General features: G+C 37.3%; 1 protein-coding gene across 2 annotated transcripts in view; it reads left to right on the forward strand.

Annotated features, from left to right (window-relative positions):
* Positions 1–18633, forward strand: part of LOC137624580 (protein Tob1-like) — a 33102-nt gene extending 14469 nt beyond the window's left edge. Inside the window, exons 1-2 of one of the 2 annotated variants that reach the window (XM_068355516.1) lie at positions 2706–3211; positions 14649–18633. In XM_068355516.1, the coding sequence (XP_068211617.1) occupies positions 14791–15930 (1140 nt within the window). In that variant the 5' untranslated portion in view covers positions 2706–3211; positions 14649–14790 and the 3' untranslated portion in view covers positions 15931–18633. Of the gene's footprint in view, positions 1–2705; positions 3212–14648 lie in introns of those variants that run through there. The other variant, XM_068355517.1, reaches the window with a different exon arrangement.
* The last annotated feature ends 891 nt before the right edge of the window (positions 18634–19524 follow it).

Raw genomic sequence — 19524 nt, forward strand, 5'->3', positions numbered from 1 at the left:
GTTCGAGGTTGACCTTCCCAAATAGATTCACGAGACGTCCTTGGTTCGAGGATGACCTTCCCAAAAAGATTCACGAGACCTTCTTGGTTCGAGGCTGACCTTCCCAAAAAGATTCACGAGACGTCCCTGGTTCGAGGCTGACCTTCCCAAAAAGCTTCACGAGACGTCCTTGGTTCGAGGATGACCTTACCAAAAAGATTCACGAGACGTCCTTGGTTCGAGGTTGACCTTCCAAAAAGATTCACCAGACTCCTTGGTTCGAGGTTGACTTTCCCAAAAAGATTCACGAGACGTCCTTGGTTCGAGGCTGACCTTCCCAAAAAGATTCACGAGACCTCCTTGGTTCGAGGCTGACCTTCCCAAAAAGATTCACGAGACCTCCTTGGTTCGAGGATGACCTTCCCAAAAAGATTCACGAGACCTCCTTGGTTCGAGGCTGACCTTCCCGAAAAAGATTCACGAGACGTCCCTGGTTCGAGGCTGAGCCTTCCCAAAAAGATTCACGAGACGTCCCTGGTTCGAGGCTGACCTTCCAAAAAGCTTCACGAGACGTCCTTGGTTCGAGGATGACCTTACCAAAAAGATTCACGAGACGTCCCTGGTTCGAGGCTGACCTTCCCAAAAAGATTCACGAGACGTCCTTGGTTCGAGGATGACCTTCCCAAAAAGATTCACGAGACGTTCTTGGTTCGAGGCTGACCTTCCAAAGATTCACGAGACGTCCTTGGTTCGAGGGTGACCTTCCCAAAAAGATTCACTAAACCTCCTTGGTTCGAGGCTGACCTTCCCAAAAAGATTCACGAGAATCCCTCCACGAATTCAAACCGCCACTAAAATCTCATTATCTGTTCATAAACTTTCATACAGTTCGTGCCATTATCTGACCCTGTAACACCGAGAGAAATCATACAAAATATCCTGTAATGACCTTTCGTCAATATTGAAGTTCCTCTTTAATACAGTGTAACTATCATATCAATACTGGGACATGATGCACACAATATCAGCAAAATGTAAACAATCACTCAAGATCAAGCATTCACTATAAGTTCTTTTTTTCTGTCAAGATGCTCGCTTAAAACCATTTGCCCGATCTACAGTATAAACTCCATATATCTGACTAAACAGTAACGAAATCATATGGTTTCAAAATAAGGCAAATTCCAAGTCCTTCAAACTCGAACTTCATTGTTAAATCTCTCTTCGGCCATTAGAAACCCTTTTTTGGCAGAACTATGAATACCATATATCTAAATAAACAATAAAATTATTTTCATAGTTTAAAAAAAAAGGTTCTATAAATCAAAATACAACCCCCCGCTCTCTCTCTCTCTCTCTCTCTCTCTCTCTCTCTCTCGATCTCGAACTTCATTGCTAAATCTCTCTTCTGCCATTCAAAACCCTTTTGGCAGAACTATGAACACCATATATCTAATTAAACAATAAAATTATTTTCAGTTTAAAGAAAAAAAAAGTTCATATAAATCAAAATACAGAACACCCCCCCCCTCTCTCTCTCTCTCTCTCTCTCTCTCTCTCTCTCTCTAGACCATTACCACAAGCTATTGGTATCGTCTCCTGCGTATGTCCCAACAGTACACCTAAGATCATGTACCTCTGTAACACGGATAAAATTCCTCTAAGGTTGAAACAATCTTCCGTCGTGCCATTCGTGTGACTGTTCCGACCATTACCATCAATAGAGAGGTGTAAATAGCAAACCCCCTTTATGGTATTAAAAAAAATCAGAACTAATATCTCTGCATTACAGAGGATAAATATAGAGTCCTGAAAAAAAGGATAAGCGAGTGACGGCGTCCGTAGTCAACGGCAAAAGTCTTTTAATAACCCGGTAGGAAGGAACAGGTGAATGTGAAAAAGAAAGAGAATGCGTGGAAAACTGTGACGTAATATTAGCAATGCAAGGGTAAATGTGGTTCTGGGGAGCGGGGAGGTTGGGGGTGAAATAAAAAGGAGGGGGAGGGGAGGGGAGACCGAAAAGGGAAGAAGGCAACTGGAGGAGATATTTCGTGGAGTAAAGAGTAAGGAGAGAAGAAGACCCGGTGACTATTCTATCCTTCTCTCTCTCTCTCTCTCTCCTCCACTTCTTGTATACTATTATTGATTCTTACGCTTTCGGTGATAATTGGCCAGTTGAAATAGGAGGGAAATATATCAAGAAATGTCTTGAAACACAAGAAGGGGCTATTGGTACACTGAAAGAAACACACAGGTTAATTTAACTATGTAAAGAATTTTTCATGCAATAATACTGTAGTACACAGGAAGAAATCAATGATTGATTCCCTATGACAGAGAGAGAGAGAGAGAGAGAGAGAGAGAGAGAGAGAGAGGGTAATTTTTCAAGTTTCATTTTGTCCCTTTGATTGCTTTCAAAAGAAAAGCTTCCAAATCACCCCCAAAAGATCCTTTGAAGAATTTCCCAGTTTCTGGTGGTGATGTGGTTCTCGCGTTGTCTCTACTGCTGGTGGTGTCCAGGCCGATACCAGTGCCTTCGCTGGAATCGACCTGGATAATGGAGCATTGCGCGGAAATGCGTGTGGGTGGAGGTGGTGGTGTTGGAGAAAGTGGAGGAGGAGGAGGGGCCGGGGGATGTGTGTAGTGGTGGTGTTGGTGAAAGGGGGGTAGAGGAGGAGAGAGAGGAGTGTGTTGCTCGGATAGGTGCTGGCAGATACACTCACACAGCTGCTGTCATTGCTAGCGCTGCTGCTGCTCCTCCAACAGGAAGGAGTGCTGCTCTCTCCCACACTGTCCCTCTCACACACACACACACTCGGCTCTTTTTTTTTTTATTTAATTCTTTCTGTTCTGGGCGAAGCAAAAGAGCCTGAACAGTGGCACCACTCTCGAGTGTCACTGTTCCTTCTTCACTTTCGGGTTTCAGTCAAGTCGTTGTGGTGGTAGGGCGCAGTAGTAGTAGCAGCAGGCAGCAGCAGCAGCGGCAGTAGAAGTTGTGGTGATATTGTGGTGTTAGTGGTGGTGGTGGTTGTGGTGGTGTTGCCGTGGTTATTTGGGAGTGCCTCTCTGCCTGCTGATACTACTATTTCCTCCTGCTCTTCCTGCTCCTGCTCCTCCTCCTCCTTCAGCTCGTTTGACCAGCTGCTGTCAGCGCTGCCGCCCTTCCTGCCATCATGGTGATGGTGGTGGTGGTGTTTCAGCAGAACAACAACTACAACTACAACATGAGAAGGTGATGATGATTTTCATTGTGACACTTTCTTTAAATAGTAAAAAAAAGTAGTATTTTTCCAACATGGGTGATCCAAAACAGGTAAACAAATATGATTCCTCAGATTGGTACCGTTTGTAGAAAATCTGTGTTTTAAATTTTAAAAGGAAGGCACAACTTTAGAGTGGGGTACTAGCGGTGGGTGTCCAAGCAAGCAAGCAAGCAAGCTAGCAAGCAAGCACAGGCGTGCAACTGCTGACTGAGGGGGGTTGTGAAATCAATAGCACCAGAAGGCAGAATGTGCCGTCTCAAACACGCCCACTTTCGCATGTCAAAAATTACATTATGCAGTGACGACGAAGACGAGAGAGATAAGTACGATCATTTGCAAATATTCTTTACCCAGTTTCGTAGCCTGAGTTCCTTTCCCCGAGCGATAGATAAAACTGCTTCCAAGAGCTCTTGAAGTGACATGTTGAACCCCCCAAAAAACAAACATATGCAATTGCAAACATTACATTCAGTAAATGATTCGTTTAAAGTAGTTTTTATGTTACTGTATATTCTATTATGTTCTATTTATAGTTTATGAATTATTAATCTTCATTTTCGTTGGGCGAAAAAACGAGTGGTACGCTTGCGAAATAATTTGTACCACGTGACCCAGAGTAAGGAAAACATACATTTTACATATACCCAGGAAGGGAGTACGAATTTTGCTTTCATAAACTGCTATACTTTTTCACGTAATTGAAAAGAAAAAATCTGTTTAGAAAGAAATAGCTTGGGGGAAAATTCACATATCATGCATGAAAATGAAAATGCATTATGAATTGAAGATTTTTTTTTTTTAAATTTCGGATATATTTCAATCTTTTCCCGTCGGAGTCAATCATGAATCTCAAATTACTTGCATATATCACCCTTAAGCTCCAACTAGCTATAATTAATGAATTACAATCGAGTTTATGTTCCACAAGATACTAGAATGGTACAATTTTGGGATTTCGTTGTTGATGTTGTTGTTGTTATTATTATTTTTATTATTAATATCATTATTAATATTATTATTATTATCACTTGCTAAACTACAACCCTAGTTGGAAAAGCAGGATGATATAAGCCCAGGGGTCCAACAGGGAAAATAGCCCAGTGAGGAAAGGGAAACAAGGAAAAATAAATTTTTTACGAAGAGTACCATTAAAAATATATATCGCCTATATAAACTATAAAAACTTTAACAAAACAAAAGGAGGAGAAATAAGATAAAACAGTGTGCCCGAGTGTGCCCTCAAGCAAGAGAACGCAACCATAAGACATGCTAAAATGCACAATTTTGGGATTTCGTTATGTGGGGGCAAGGAAATACTCGCTTCTATTACCTACGTCAGACCCAATGACCTTCTTCGAACTAATAAATTGAAAGGAGATGATAGCCAAACAGCTTTTTATTAAAACTAGAGAAAAATATTAACCACAACTGAATTCAATTAATGTAATATATCCTTCGAACAATATATTACGTAAAATATGTTATTTTTCCTTGTTTCCTTTCCTAACTGGACTATTTTCCCTGTTGGAGCCCCTGGGCTTATAGTATCCTGCTTTTCCAACTAGGGTTGTAGTGTTAACAATTAGTGATAATAAAATAATAATAACAATAATAATAATAATAATAATAAAAGATTGAGGCTTATTCCAATTACTTGTCCTAGAGAGAGAGAGAGAGAGAGAGAGAGAGAGAGAGAGAGAGAGTTATCTAAATATAAATAAGGACAAAGTATGTGGTTTATGTCTTTTTTTATATATCACCATCGCGTTGGATAATTACCATATATAAACACATAAACACACATGCATACATACATATATATAAATAATTATATATATATATATATATATGCATACACACACACACAAAAACAAGTTATAAGATCGTCTCTTGTTTCTGAAATATATATATATATATATATATGTATATATATATAAAACTTGGTTGTTTCTGATAAAGACTTTAATTCAATATACCCATCAAAGCAACACAAAACTTTCAAAGAGGAGAATTGCATGAAAGACGCACAGAAACACAACGAACTTACACATCCCAGAATGCAAGTAAAATAACACAAAATAAGCTGTTGGCAACAACGAGAACCGTTCTAAATGTGGGAAAATGAGCCGAATCAAGGAAGTGAGAGAGCGTGCGTGCGTGTGCGTGCGCGTGTTTGTGTGTGTGTGTGTGCAGTTGCGTGTCATCATCATAAGGTTACGCTCACGTGTGTAATATCATATGTGAGGTTTGTCTTGACTCCGGTTCAATACTGGGCGAATCGATGTCACAGACTGGATCCCCCATGCCTCTCTCTCTCTCTCTCTCTCTCTCTCTCTCTCTCTCTCTCTCTAAGTAGAGAGGGGGGGAGTGTGCAAATGCAAATAAAAAGATAATTAATAAATATAAAGTTAAACAAGTTAAAAAACCATGTCCTGACATCTGTATGTTATGAAAACAAACTACTTAGAGAGAGAGAGAGAGAAAGAGAGAGAGAGAGAGAGAGAGAGAGAGAGAGAGAGAGAGAGAGAAGGGGGGGAGAGTGCAGATGCGAATAAAAAGATAATGAATAAATATAAAGTTAAACAAGTTAAAAAACCATGTCCTGACATGTGTGTGTTATAAAAACAAACTACTTAGAGAGAGAGAGAGAGAGAGAGAGAGAGAGAGAGAGAGAGCAATGTGAATGAAAAGATAATGAACAATTATAAAGTTAAACGAGGTAAACCATGTCCTGACATCTGTGTTATGAAAACAAACTACTGAGAGAGAGAGAGGAGAGAGAGAGAGAGAGAGAGAGAGAGAGAGCAAATACTAATAATAAAAAGATAATTGATTTAAATATAAAGTTAAGCAAATTAAATCATGTCCTGACATCTGTATATCATGAAAACTAACTATTAGAGAGAGAGAGAGAGGATGAGAGAGAGAGAGAGAGAGAGAGAGAGAGAGCAAATACTAATAAAAAAAAGATAATTGTTTCAAATATATAAAGTTAAGCAAATTAAACCATGTCCAAACATCTGTATGTTATGAAAACAATCTACTTGGAGAGAGAGAGAGAGAGAGAGAGAGAGAGGAGAGATGAGAGAGAGCAAATACTAATAAAAAAGATAATTGTTTCAAATATAAAGTTAAGCAACTTAAACCATGTCCTGACATCCGTATGTTATGAAAACAAACTAATTTGAGAGAACAGCCGCTTCGTTCATACACAAACACACACACACACACACACACACACGCACACAATCGACCATGCACAGACGTAAATTTATCTGACCTTTTGTCCTTCAGTGTATTTCGAGGTCCGTCGTTCCCTTTCATCCTCACAAATAAATTTTTAGAAATATATTTTTTCCCCCAAGCTTCCGATTCGGTCAATCTCATTATCATAAATTACGTATTCTGCGCCGAACCGAAGGTAAAATATTCCAATCAATGTGAGACGTGTAATGACACGACAACACTGCCAAAAACGACCTTGAGATTGCTGCCTTGCCGGGGGATCGATCCGTGCTCGAGAAGCAGCACCACTAACAGCAGTGGAGGAGCGTTCGAGAATATTCCTTAATAGAAATTTCATGGACTTAAGGACATTTAAAGGGTGATACAATATTCTAATTTCTCTTAGTTTAAAAAGGAAATATTTATTTTATTGTTATTATTGTTCTTAAAATATTTCGTTTTTCCTTATTTTCTTTCCTCACTGGGCTATTTTTCCTTGTTGGGGTCCGTGGCTTATAGCATCTTGCATAGCAAGTAATAATAATAGTAATAATACTAATCATTATAATAATAATGATAATAATAATAATAATAATAATAATAATAATAATAATAATACGATTCAGGTTTCAAATGCAAACGTGGAAATTTACTTTATTCTTTAAGGTATTTCTTTTAATCTTTTGAAATGACGTAATGCTATATTGAGATTTAGAAAATGGTGGGAAAAAAGCATTTGTGTATTTCGATAAGCAAGGCAGTTGGTTCCAAATTAATATTCATAAATAAAGATTTATTAATATACATTAACTAAGTCATTCCTTAAGATACTAAACTCCCTGATATGATTCATAAATTAAAGAATGTAAGAATTCAGAAAGCATATACTGATGGCTGTGAAATGCACTGGCAAAATTGAGAGAGAGAGAGAGAGAGAGAGAGAGAGAGAGAGAGAGAGAATAAAGATAATGAATTTAAACGTTAAAACACGTCTTGACATCTGTATGTTAAGAAAATGGAGAGAGAGAGAGAGAGAGAGAGAGAGAGAGAGAGAGAGAATTTAAATGTAAAGTTAAATCACGTCTTAACATCTGTATGTTTAGGAAAATGGAGAGAGAGAGAGAGAGAGATGAGTGAGAGAGAGAGAGAGAATAAAGATAATGAATTTAAATGTTAAATCACGTCTTGACATCGACATCTGTATGTTAAGAAAATGGAGAGAGAGAGAGAGAGAGGAGAAGAGAGAGAGAGAGAGAGAGAATAAAGATAATGAATTTAAATGTTAAATCATGTCTCACGTCTTGACATCTGTATGTTAAGAAAATGGATAAGAGATGAGAGAGAGAGAGAGAGAGAGAGAGAGAGAGAGAGACTAAAATATACATAAGTTGGGCCAACATCAAGCTATTGTTTATGCGTTGGGACCATCACTGAGCTCTTTGTATGTAAAATAAGGGGATAGAGCGAGATCTGTGCATGAAGGCTTTTCGAATTACTCCATACCACTCAAAGTTCTTGACAAGTAACAAAACTAAACATTACAGCACAAAAAGAATGAGATTGTATCTACAGTACATTATATTATTATTATTATTATTATTATTATTTTATTATTACTTGCTAAGCTACACCCCTAGTTGGAAAAGCACGATGCTATACGCCAGAGGGCTCCAAAAAGGAAAATAGCCCAGTGAGGAAAGGAAATAAGGAAAAACTACAAGAAGTTTAACAAACAATAATAACATTAAAATAAATCTTTCATATATAAACTATAAAAACTTGAAATTAACAGTAGGATAAAAAATTCTAAATAACAAAAGAGAAACGAAATGGAAGTGTGGGGCTGAGTGTACCCTGTACCCTCAAGTAAGAGATCTCCAACCCAAGACAATGGAAGACCATGATACGAGGCTTTGGCACTACCAGGGACTAGAGAACAATGATTTGGGTTTGATTTTGGAGTGTCCTTCTCCTAGAAGAGCTTAAGACTTATAAACAAATAATATCCACTTTTCGTGTCATCAAATCTAACCTACAGGGTAATGAGTTGCCAACTAGTACTATACCTAACTTAATTATTTCAACCAGACTAATATCATACGGTAATGGTACAAAGAAATGTTTCCAGCTGTTATGAACAGTAACATTATCATTACAAGCAAAGTTATAACCCTACTTGGAAAAGCAGGATGCTATAAGCCTAAGGGCTCCAACAGAGAAAAGTAGCCCGGTGAGGATAGGAAACGTAGAAATAAATAAACTACAAGAAGTAATAAACAATTAAGATATAATACTTGAAGTGGAAGCACTTTAATTTCAAGACGAGTGAAAATTCAAATGAAAAATTTAAGTTATTTACCACAAATGAAATGGTGAAAACATTTCAGAAATTGAAAAAATGCAATTCAAATAACGTTATGGTGAAGAATGGAAACAAGGATATAAATAAATTGCAAGAGAAGTAATGAATAATCAAAAAATAATTCTAAGAACAATAACAATAACAGTAACAACATTTTCCATTACGAATCCTCTTCACTTATATATATAAAGTACACCTGCTTGATACCTTGCCATCACTGTGTAATACTTACACAAACACCCTTATGAATGTATTAAAGCCCTGTAAGAGATAGGAGACGGAGAATGGAAGCAAAGACACATCTTGAATTTACAAGAGCACCAAAGCCTTATATATTTATACATATAAACACTTGAAATTCTACGTCGGATCCCAGTAAATCTCAAATGCCTTGTTAGGAAACGTCCCCCGGCTGTGCTGAAGGTCTGGTAATGAATCCGTACAAGAGAGTAAAACCTTTCCAGCTGACTGTTGTATTGCGAGCTCTACCTTTTATATGTAGAAGCAGAGAATGATAAAAAAAAAAACATAAAAGAAGGGATTTTTCCCAAAATCTTATATATAAAATAAAAAGAAAAGGACACAGATAGTAGGGCTTCGCCGCTTATAATACCGAAAAGGTAAAAGTTGGTTAAAATATTGTCTTCAATGGTGAGAGGTGTACAAAATCTGTTGGATATTGTTTCATTGTCATACCACGACTCATGTCCATACAGAAACACCGATCTCATTAAACTGATATGTATCCTGATTTATATAATATCAGGCGATTTTATTGAAGGGCTTTTTCCCAAAATCTTATATATATAAAAAAAAGACAGTAGTGCTTCACCGTTTATAATACCAAAAAAGGTCAAAGTTTGTTAAAATATTGTCTTCAATGGTGAGAGGTGCATGTACACTGGACACACACAAAAACAACAAAACAATGTACCTTTAAGTTTGACTTATGGTGTTTTAGCCTTTTATAAACAATAATTTAAAATAGACTGCCAAGAAATATTCTTAAATGTCACTAGGTTGTCATAAGAAAAGAGAAAGGCTGAATATATCCATCACTGAAGGGACAAAATAACACGATAATTACGATCTCTGAAAACGTTATCTACTTTCTCTGGAGATTAATTTTCATCCCTGAACCTATAAAGTAGTGTTCCCCAACCCTGGGGTAAATTACCCCAGTAGGGGTAATGGACCCGTATTTTTGGGGTAATCAAGATGTTCTGAAAGTGAGTTACTCACATTCCCATAATTATTGCCATAATTCATACCCAAAATCTGCAATAATTATTTTATAGGAAACCTCAATCATTTTAAACTATAAGCAGCCAATAGCGGGCTACATGATCCACACAGTTCATCAGGTGGCTGCAAAAAAACATACGATGTTACCGGGTATATGTTCAATGGGGTCATTGATTAGTTGGAAATAAAATTTTGGGGTAATTATTTAAAAAAAGGTTGGGAAACACTGCTATAAAGGAACCCTCTTATTAAAGAACACAAGTTACTTTCAATATCATTTACCAAACACAGAGGGGATCTTCTATCTCCCAACCATCTGCTGCTGAAGCAACGCAGCATAAACCATAATGCTCTAATATGGAGCTCCTCCGAAGGCAATATTTGGCACAGAATCGAATCATTCGTTGCGATACACAGGCGACCTTTAAAAAAGTTGCCTCGGCATTATAATGCTAAGCAACCGCTGCAGTTTGGGCGTTCTGATCCGGCTTGAATCACTAGGAAAATGATCCTTCCTAACATGGGCGTGCTGTAAAATCTGTAGAAATTGAATAGTCCATTCATGCTGGAAGAAAACGCAAAAAGGGCACCTCATACTTGCCTATTATTGCCATTATTATTAATAAATAATACCAACTATTATATCCATTGTATATACTTAAATAAAATAATAATAATAATAATAATAATAATAATAATAATAATAATGATGATGATGATGATGATGATGATAAACTTCATTCTGATTCCTGACCTTGAGATGATGCGTAGGGGATATCTCTCTCTCTCTCTCTCTCTCTCTCTCTCTCTCTCTCTCTCTCTCTCTCTCTCTCTCTCTCTCTCATGTGGGACTGTGGGGAGTGGTGTAGGGAAGGGATCAGTTTTTACGATTTTAATAACAACAACAAATTGTGTATCTAATTAAAGACAAAAACTCATGATACCAAGTATCATTTGTTCTACATGTTTTTCGTTTATTTGTTTTTGTAAAATGACGCATTGAAAGAGTTGACGCATGATTGTTAATGTACATTACAACAGCCATAAGTCGACAAACAACAGATAAGGGGGAATTAAAGAAAGAAATGGCATATATATATATATATATATATATATATATATATATATATATATATACATATATATATATATATATACTACCTCGTAGAATATTGTAATGCTATACGCCCCATAATATCAATCACATATTGAATCTAAAAGGTTGTATGGATTAATACTGAAACAAAGACACATATAACAGCCGAAACGAACAAATAATTTAAGTGTTTACGCGTATTTAATAAATGATCTAAAAAATGTGGATAAAGATGACTTCATTAAGGTCATCATGTCTTTTTTTTTTCTTACTCCATTTTAATGATCGACAAACTAGCATACATAAAATTACTACAAATAGATTTCACGAAACCTTTGCAATGTACTTCCCCGAGAGAGAGAGAGAGAGAGAGAGAGAGAGAGAGAGAGAGAGAGAGAGAGAGAGAGAGAGAGATTGATAAAAATACAATAAAGACTATCAAGCAACGAAGATAAAACTCTACCTTGGAAGATACTTAATATTTTAGGAGTAAAATTCTGTGGTGACGTCAGTCGGGGGATATTACTGGCATGTTCTTCATATTTCCACGAAAACAAAGAGAAGTTCTTGTTCCAGCCTTATCTTTCTGTGAAACAAGCTTAATATAGCTCACCATCTCTCTCCTTGGATCATAATGCTGGGTTAAAGTGCTCTCTCTCTCTCTCTCTCTCTCTCTCTCTCTCTCTCTCTCTCAGTGAGCACTGACGAAAACCTTTACATACTTTGAAATTCAATCCAAAAATGTTATTCTAAACGATTTCAAATTCAAATTAAGATACATATAATCTCACAAACAATAAAAAACATGAATTTCTGCCGAAGTTAAAACAATTGGAATTGTGAAAATCATAAAAAAAATGCTAATATAAAATATACAAAGAATAATTGAGCGAACAAAACCCCTTTAAACAAAAATTTGTGATTAATAAAACATCATATTTCCACATGTTCGTTTATAAACTTCGTATCTGTTGCCATTATCGAACTTATCAAGGTTATAAGTGGGTGAAGGGAAAAAGTACATCTCTCCCTCTCCCTCTCCCTCTCTCTCTCTCTCTCTCTCTCTCTCTCTCTCTCTCTCTCTCTCTCTCTCTCTCTCTCTCTCTCTCTCACGTGCGTTACATATATACATCTCATGTACATTCATCTCAGCTTTGATTTGAGAAAGTTTAACAGCTGTAAACATAAATTTTTTTCCCAGACAATGAAGCTGAGCTGTTTTCAGTTTTGGATATTACTGAATATTATTCATAAAAATGATTTTCAGTTTTCGGTATTACTGAATATTATTCATAAAAATGATTTTCAGTTTTCGGTATTACTGAATATTATTCATAAAAATTATTTTCAATTTTGGATATTACTGAATATCATTCAAAAAAATGTTAAGTCAAATATCGTATCAAAATTATGCAAGATTGAAAATTCAATGCATAAAGAATATAAATAGTTTATTACTTATAATTACATTGGATCTCTCTCTCTCTCTCTCTCTCTCTCTCTCTCTCTCTCTCTCTCTCTCAGAATTAAGTCCACTGACCTCATAAAAATATTACTAGACTTATTACAATAAAAGGTACAGATCGATATGAAATAATAATGAATGCGGCATAAATTCTTAACAAGATTTACATATCATTACAAACATTTACTTAATAAGTTGGCCAACTGAGAATGGTCGATACTGGTGGCCGTGTGTTAGAAAAGAAAACATTCTATAAATGAGGGTGGGCCATTTTTAAGGTGAATTTGGGGCCTAAGACCAGAATGCCATCAATATTGTTATTATTAGTGTTGTTGTTGTTGTTGTTGTTATTATCATCATCATCATCATCATCATCATCATCATCATCATCATCATCATCATCATCATCATCATCATCATCATCATCATTATTATTATTATTATTATTATTATTATTATTATTATTTGCTAATCTAAAACCCTATTTGGAAAAGCAGGATGCTATAAGCCCAAGGGTTCCAACAGAGAAAAGTAGCCCAGTGAGGATAGGAAACGTAGAAATAAATAAACTACAGGAAGTAATAAACAATTAAGATATAATACTTGAAGTGGAAGCACTTTAATTTCAATACGAGTGAAAATTCAAATGAAATATTCAAGTTATTTACCACAAATTAAATGGTGAAAACATTTCAGAAATTGAAAAATGCAATTCAAATAACGATATAGTTACATTACAATATTCTACAAGATTAATGTTTACACGAAGCACAGTTTCATAAACTCATCCAAAGCAATACCAATATCATGTTGAGTAGAACACAAGAATCGCTATCCCTGTAAGCGGGTAGTGCCGTTAGTGCAACTTAAGTGGTGTACCGTAGGCATTATTAACAATTAGTGACCTTTTCGGTCGCCACGTGCACCCATTTTCTAAAAAAAAAAAAAAAAAAAAAAAAAAAAAAAAAAAAAAAAAAATTTACAGTTCAACTTTTACTCTCATGTATGGTAAGGGGTTTACCTCCTAGTTGCATCTTAGCCCTGAATGGCCTTTCTGACCCCAACACCGGGTCATGTAACCCCCATTCCCAACAATCTCATCCAATCCGAGGGATGATAACGTTAATGACGCAACGGAGAAAAACAACGTAAAAAACAAGAAACAAAATAGAAAACGAGCGCAGCTGAAGAACGAGCAACCTTGAACTCTGGTCACTGTGTCAGAAATATCCGCATTGGGATTATAATGGTTCTATTCACGCTAGTCCTTTTCCCTAACACATGCCAAGAGAAAACTCTCAATGCACGGAACACTTAACAAATAATATACAGTTGTATGGTAGCACTCGAGGCCGACGACTTCTTTGTAAAGGTTATATAAATAAATCTTGCACCAACAATGTAAATTGTCATCACTTCATCCTCTAAATATTTTTCTTGTCCAGGGTAAGTGATCACTAATAACTTACACACACACACACACACACACACACACATACAAAAAAAAAAAAAGGGCGGTTGCATAAAGATTGGTCAAATTGTGTATTTTTTTTTCCGACATTCAATCCATTTCTCCAAAGCTAAAGATCATTGCAGTATGGAAACGGGTAAGGTCTGCATCCTGAAAACTGCTGTTACCCCGTATGATGTGGACACGTTTGATTAGGTGTTCTCATAAGAAAAAAAAATGGCTAAACACTATAGTATAGATTTAACATTGAAACACCCCAAAATGTTTTATACTATGCGTAGAAACTAAAGCTACGATGGTTTGCCTATGTCTCCGAGTGAAAAGTATAGTAATAAAAGTATTAAGGCATATTTTAAGATTAACAAACAAAGTTACCATCCCATTGTTGTTATTGTTTTCAGACAAAGTTAATCTATGGTTTTTCTAAGTTTTCATGTCATCAGTATTCTATATTTTCATATCATGAGTAATGTTTAGGCATTAAGTGATAAGTTTTTTCATTTTCCGATCAAAACACTAATGAATGTTTCTTCTTTTTGCAGGATCACGTGAGAGAGGTCAATAAAGAGGTAATAAGCGCACACAAAGAAAAAAACTGAATAAAAAGTGTTCAGCAGTTACTTTTGCATCATCAGCAACTACGTCGTCGTCACATCTTGAGACTCGCCCTCAAAGCTTCCCACAATGCACCTTGAGATTCAAGTCGCTCTTAACTTTGTTATCTCCTACATGTACAACAAATTGCCAAGGCGACGTGTAAACATATTTGGTGAGGAGTTGGAAAAGGCGCTCAAGGAGAAATTCGAGGGCCACTGGTACCCTGACAAGCCAATGAAAGGATCAGCTTACCGCTGCCTTAAGACAGGAGACCCCATTGACCCTGTGTTGGAAAAGGCAGCCAGAGAAGCTGGCATGGAAGTAAGAGAAATAAAGGATAACCTTCCAGAGGATCTTGCAGTCTGGGTAGACCCTGGTGAGGTCTCTTACAGGATTGGAGAGAAAGGTCAGATTAAAGTTCTCTATTCAGAAGCAGCAGAATCTGCAACACAGGAAGAAAACCTCGACAAAGAGGTGACCAAAACCTTCAACCCAGAGGCACAGTGCTTTAAACCCATTGATAACCTGAGTTCGTCCCTTAGCAACGTGTCGATCAGCCCAAAGTCGACATCCCCATATTCTGCCAGTTCGCCCACGCCGCCCTTCAAACAGAGGGAAGCCTCGCCTATCAACGCCTTCCTAAACAAGAGCTCCGCCCCTCTTACCTTTACAACTGCGACATTTGCCCAGACAAAATTCGGGTCCACAAAGTTAAAGACAAGCACCAAACGAGCAAACCGTATGTCACCAACAGAGTTCTCACATTACATCAAGCAACGCCAGATGATTCAGCAACAACAACATGTACAACAACAGCAGCAGCAACAACAACAGGCAGTGGCTGTAGCGACGGCAGGGTTCGGTAGCCAGTTCCCACCGTCCAGGCCTCGTTCTCTCAGCCCAAACCCTCCAATGGAGCCCCAAGGTGTGTATTTCCCTGGTGGTGCACCTGGTGGTGGAGCATATAACCCTTGGGGTCGTGGAATGTTTGAGCAGGGCTTCACCTCACCGTCCTTCATCACTGACCTGCTACCAGCCACAAGCCAACAGGCGCCTGGACCCAAATTCCCACCAATGTATGAGCAGCTCAGTGGTGGGATGATGGGTGGTGGTGCACCTGGAGCAGCTTCCATGGGCACGGCGGGTGAAAAGGCAAGTGCACTAAGTGAAGGTGTGATGGGTGTATACCCAGCCTCTCAGTACCAGCACCTGTTAGTTGCCAACTAGAGGATGGGCGGGGCAGCCGCAGCACCAGCAGCCTTCCCGTTGTCTCCCTGACCCGCCACTGAACAAAATCAAAAGGTGTCGTCTCTTAATGGACTTGAGTGTGCCCCAGCAGGAGAATGGGCGGGCGTGTGGGCGTCGTGTGGGCGGGGCAGCTGGCTGCTGGCCGCCGCCGCCCCCACCACCGCACCAGCAGATCTGACACCACCTGCCAATATCCTTCACCTTTTATAATTTTGTACTGCCTCAGGTATAGACGCTTTTGGTTTATAGAATAATAAAGAATATGCCCATATTACATATAGAACAATGCAGAGCTGCCCAAGGGTTATATATCGGATTATGGTCATTGAAAGGTTGACTTTTTTCAAAGCCGATGGTTGTGAATCTGTACATAGGTTATGTTTGAAAGAACAATATGAGGGTTCCTGTATTGTAGAAGTGCTCGAGATTGTTCACACTTGTTGTAAGCATGGATAAGATTACATTGTTGTACAATATGTACTCTTTATTATCATTAACAAATATGGCATATATTTTTCTTACTTGTACAACTTAACTAACCGGTACGGTTTCTCTTAAGGTACGAAAACTAAATAATTTTGTGATAAGATGTGTGATAGAAGAATGCAGTAGCGGTCCAGTACAAATACACACCCAGTCTTGTTGCCCCTATTAGAAGGAAAAAGGTTCTGAGGAGGGACGCTAATGCTAAATTCATAAAACACAACAAACCCATCATTACCACCTGATTATCAAGAGCAAATTAATATTTGAATAACCAGTTTTACTTCTACAATACCTCTAAAAATACTCTTCTTGCTTTTAGGGGGTAGACTTTTTCAAGTTTAACAAATTCCAAGTCTTCATAATGTATGTCCCAAAGAACAAAGTTTCAAGCCAAGATGTCACCAAGTGACATCATGGTTAGCACTTAGATGACACCAAAGTGGCATCAAGGTGATAACACTAAGGTGGCAAGATGGGCACGAGGTAAATATATAGAGAAGGAATGAGTGATGACTGCTTGCCGAGTGGGAAAGAAAGAGACAAGTTGGGATGAGAGATAGAGAGATGAGCGAGAGAAGGAGCAAGAGAAGGAGAGAGAGAGCGCAAGTTGAAAAGAGATATATAGAACTGGTGATGGTTTGGAGGGTCTTTGACGATAGTGTTGAATATTTTGCTGTTACATGTTTTATCTCATATCGACGGTAGATGAGACTAGATAAAGTAGATACATAGTAGATGATAACTCGCTGGGCCATGTCGCGTCCACGAGAAATTTTATATTGAATGTTATGTGTTAGTTTTCAGAAGTTTTTGGTGATTGTGTGAATGATGGTTAATATTTTGGTAAGATTTCTACCAGGTGTAGCATAACCCATTCTGTCTGCAAAGATCCTTTTAAAACTCACCTTTACCTACTGTTGTGTAGTTTTGGATTGGTACATTTACAAGTGTCTCGTTAGGCTGGGAAATGCTGTAACTCAGCCATAAACCATTTAACCATACCAGAGCTACTTCTCTTCATGGAAAAGAAAACAAATATTTGTGTGGATATGAGCGCAGCATGAGTCTTAAGGTCTGATGCCAAGCTTCAAGGCTTTCTTGAATTCAAGGTCTGAAGTAAAATAGTAAAAATTTATTGTAAAGATTTGACATCATTCATTGCTGATGTCAATTTCTAATTGCTGAGATAACCAATACAAGTTGTTAGTCTGGCATTTAAAGACGTCTGAAAGTTAGTGCTATATTCATTTACTTGAAAGTGAAGGACCTCTCAAAGGTCTTAGCTAGGCCAAGGTCTTAACACTGAATGACTCGGCTGTTAGTTGCCCTATGGGTTACTGAGCGCTCCAAAGACATCATCATCTAATGGGAAGGGCAAAAATTAAATTTATAAAATTTCAATGACCAACAAAATTTCCTATTTGATTTTTGTTCATTGTTCTATCAATGATGATGATAATTAACTTTTGTAATTAGAATATGCGCTTGGGGTTCCTAAGAGCTTCTATTGTTCTTAGCTTGCGTTTGGCAATAGACACAAATACTGTAATGGCACAGGTAGTACTTCCTTTCTGTAAAATATGGATAGACACTAAGAGCCATTAACCTGTAAGCAATGAGTAGACTATTAGAGGTTATGGTCCATCTGATAACTTATTAATTTAATGGTACCTAATATAGTGGGTTTTTGTATTGCTAAGAGCATCTGTTGCCAGTCAATATTTGTGTCTGTTTTCTTAAACACCAGAGCTTGGCAGTAAAAGCTTTTGGAGAACATAGATCTAGATGAGAAACTCTCAGAGTTAGCTTAAAAAGATCCATGCCTCCTCTATCGGCCATTCAAATTCTTTATGTAGTTTTAGAATCACTGAAACATGTGTCCTGGAACACACGGTGAATGTGGATGGGAAGTGTTGGGGTGGAGACAAGGAAATTTTTAAGTCCATCAGATGTTAACTATACTTGCATCTCAAATTATTATGCAGCCCATTCCTGTTTCATATATGAATTTGTCATTATTATATTGTCTTTCTAGTCACAAAGTTACTACTATTTTTCTAAACCGTGACGCCATATATTCCTGCTTGCCGGGATAAAACAGGCAGTCTGCAAGTATAATATAATATATTCATTTTTATAATTTCTTATGTTTTTATTATTGTGAAAGAATTAATAAATGTGTAGTTTGCAAATTTACTTTTTTGATTTATTTAAGTTGACATCATTGATGACCTTCAACCCATAACTGTTCTCTGTTGCTAGGAATTCTGAGACCACACTTTGTGCTTCAAAAGTGAAATAATTGGCACCTGTCATTTGTTACGTAAGCTATTTAAAGGCCAGTAAATCAATGTATCACAGTGACTCTAACGAGAATAAAATTCTAACGCTATTGGATATGTAGCATAAAAGGAGGAAATTAGCAAAGATAATGCCTGCTCGTTAAGTGGTTTTCATAATAAATCAACCATGTTAAAGTATGTGGGTAGCAATTATGGAGACTTATTAAAGGTACATGCAAGTCATCTTGGCACTAGAAGTAATTGATATCAAATAATAAGGAGTCTGAAAATTTAATTACATGGCAATATTATACAAAGGATTAATTGGTAACAATTTTGAAAGTTGGTAGTCCGACAAGGAAAATTATTACATGGCTGAGAATGACTGTTTTAGTGTAAGTGTTGTCTCAGATTCCAGCTGTAATTAAAGAAATTTCATGTATTGTTGATGACAGCCCATTGTGGTAGTGAATTTAAGCTTGTATCATTCAGCATACAGCCACACCTGCTCTCTTTTAGCATTCGTCTGCCAATCATCTCAAAGGTGACTGGTTGACAGATTGTTAATGGGATTGAGGCTCAGACTAGGCAAGAGGCTAATGATACAATGCTTTTGAGGTGGTCACCAAGAAGCCAGTGGGGGGCAGGCATTTGCTAAAATGAACTTAATTCTGATTAAATTGAATTGAATATGCTTGATGAAAAAACACTTTAAATTTAATGAAGATTGGTTAGTCACTGCTTGTTACCTGGTAACGCAGATATCAACTAAATGATCAGCAATTTCAGAATACACAATTTACAT

The sequence above is a fragment of the Palaemon carinicauda genome, chromosome 31 (assembly GCF_036898095.1).
Source record: "Palaemon carinicauda isolate YSFRI2023 chromosome 31, ASM3689809v2, whole genome shotgun sequence".
Classification (NCBI taxonomy): Eukaryota; Metazoa; Arthropoda; class Malacostraca; order Decapoda; family Palaemonidae; genus Palaemon; species Palaemon carinicauda.